This window comes from Arachis hypogaea, chromosome 16, assembly GCF_003086295.3.
Source record: "Arachis hypogaea cultivar Tifrunner chromosome 16, arahy.Tifrunner.gnm2.J5K5, whole genome shotgun sequence".
In the NCBI taxonomy this organism is placed as follows: domain Eukaryota; kingdom Viridiplantae; phylum Streptophyta; class Magnoliopsida; order Fabales; family Fabaceae; genus Arachis; species Arachis hypogaea.
The window spans coordinates 151,173,035-151,174,935 of NC_092051.1; the positions used below are offsets into that span (position 1 = coordinate 151,173,035).

Here is a 1,901-nt window from a genome sequence, read left to right on the forward strand (position 1 = left end):
CTCTCTCTCTCTCTCTCTCTCTCTCTCTCTCTCTCTCTCTCTCTCTCTCTCTCTCTCTCTCTCTCTCTCTCTCTCTCTCTCTCTCTCTCTCTCTCTCTCTCTCTTGCAGAACAAAAATGGCGCAGTGCATAACCAACACATTCCTCCACCCAAAACCCTTCCATCCTCTCCCATCCAAAACAAAACCCGTAATTGCCTTCTCTTTCTTGTTTCGATGTTAGTTATTTGTTTCTTATTTCTGTTAATTAGTTATTTCTCTGTTTGTTAGGTGGGAAATTGTAGGGTAGGGGTGACGTGCAGGAAGAAGGATATACACCCGCAGTACCACGAGGATGCTAAAGTGTACTGCAACGGGAAACTCGTGATGACTACCGATGGGACCCAGAAGGAGTACGTGGTTGACGTTTGGTCAGGTAACCACCCCTTTTACCTGGGTAGCCGGTCAGCGGTTATGGTTGACGATGACCAAGTTGAGAAGTTTAGGAAGAAGTTCAGTGAACTCACTGAAATTATGGAGATTCCGGTACTCAAGGGTGAAATCGTAATTCCCTCCAGGCGCAGGGGTATTCAGAAAGGTGGCAAGAAGAAGTAGAAGAATTAATTAGATCCAACACACTTCCCAATTTGGTTTGATTCCTATCTATCTATGTAGCTTCTTATGAATTATTGATTCTTCTTGTTGTTTATAGAAGGGGAAAAAATAGAAAATGTCCGTGTGGTGTTTGATACTATGCTTCAATGGTTCATTTGCTAATTTTATTTTTGTTAAAGAATGAGAATGAATGTGATTAATTTGCTTTAGTTATATTTAAGTCTGATACATTTTATTTGTCATTGTTAGATATAGATTTTTCTATGAAATCACTTATCTCAAAAGTGTGATTGCCTTATACTTTTTGCTGGATAAATTTTGAAATAATGTTATGAAACTAATTATACCAAAAATTTAAGCGGCTAGATAGAGATACACGAATGATTATATATCTCTCAGGTGCTCTATGTAGTAATGTATAAGCTGAAATGATATGCTTATTATAATTGTAAGTAAAGGTTTAGTTTTATTATTGAGATTGTATGCATGAGTCAATTTAGTTATTATGAAATTTTGGTGACCAAATTGGATTATAAATTCTTATTTTGAGGACTAAATTGAACATTTTAAAGTCAATGACTAGATTAAATCATGATTATAATTTTAAAGGCTAAATTAAATTGAGATTAGAGAAAGAACGGTTATAGTTGTAAAATGAATTTTGTTAGTTTGTGTAGCCAATATAGATGTTACGTACTACATCAAAAAAGAAAATTAGGTTATAGTTAGTTTTATTATGTTTCTTTAGTGCTATTTTTTTCTAACCAAAGTGCACACTATTTTGAGCCTATTGTCACGGTAAATTTTTAGAAGGTTAGATTTAACAGTATTTGTATAGTTTTCTGGAGTATTTGAGAATACGCTAGATGGTTCCGAAACATTCTAGAATGTTCTAGAAGGTCCCGAAATACCCTAGAAGGTTCTAGAAGACTTTAGAAGATCATGGAATATTCTAGAAAGAGTGTGGATTGATATAAAAGTATGAAGAGTTGTATGGAACAATCTAGAAGTATTTAGAAAGTAGTAGTAGGATAGATATTTATAAAGAAGATTCTAGATGATTAATTTAGACCATTGATTAGATTTAATCCTAACCATCCATTGAGGAGGTGGATGGCTATAAATAGGAGGTAAGAGTTAGTGTGGGTGTGTGTGAATCATTTGTAACAAACACTTGAGCAATAAAGTGTTCTTTCCACCAAAGCTTCCTTTCTCTTGTGTTCTCTTGTGTTCTTAGCTTTCTTGCTAAGTATTGAGGGTTAGGCTGACTTGGTCTTAACTCAAGAGGTTGAGTAAGTCCGAGTGCCGG

The 1,901-nt window shown here is 35.1% G+C and overlaps 1 protein-coding gene across 1 annotated transcript; it reads left to right on the forward strand.

Annotated features, from left to right (window-relative positions):
* LOC140179777 (large ribosomal subunit protein bL31c-like) lies at positions 1-805 on the forward strand. Its single transcript, XM_072219545.1, has 2 exons — positions 1-188; positions 269-805. Exons 1-2 carry the CDS (start codon positions 117-119, stop codon positions 590-592), a joined length of 396 nt encoding a protein of 131 aa, XP_072075646.1. The 5' UTR covers positions 1-116; the 3' UTR covers positions 593-805.
* Positions 806-1,901: the final 1,096 nt, after the last annotated feature.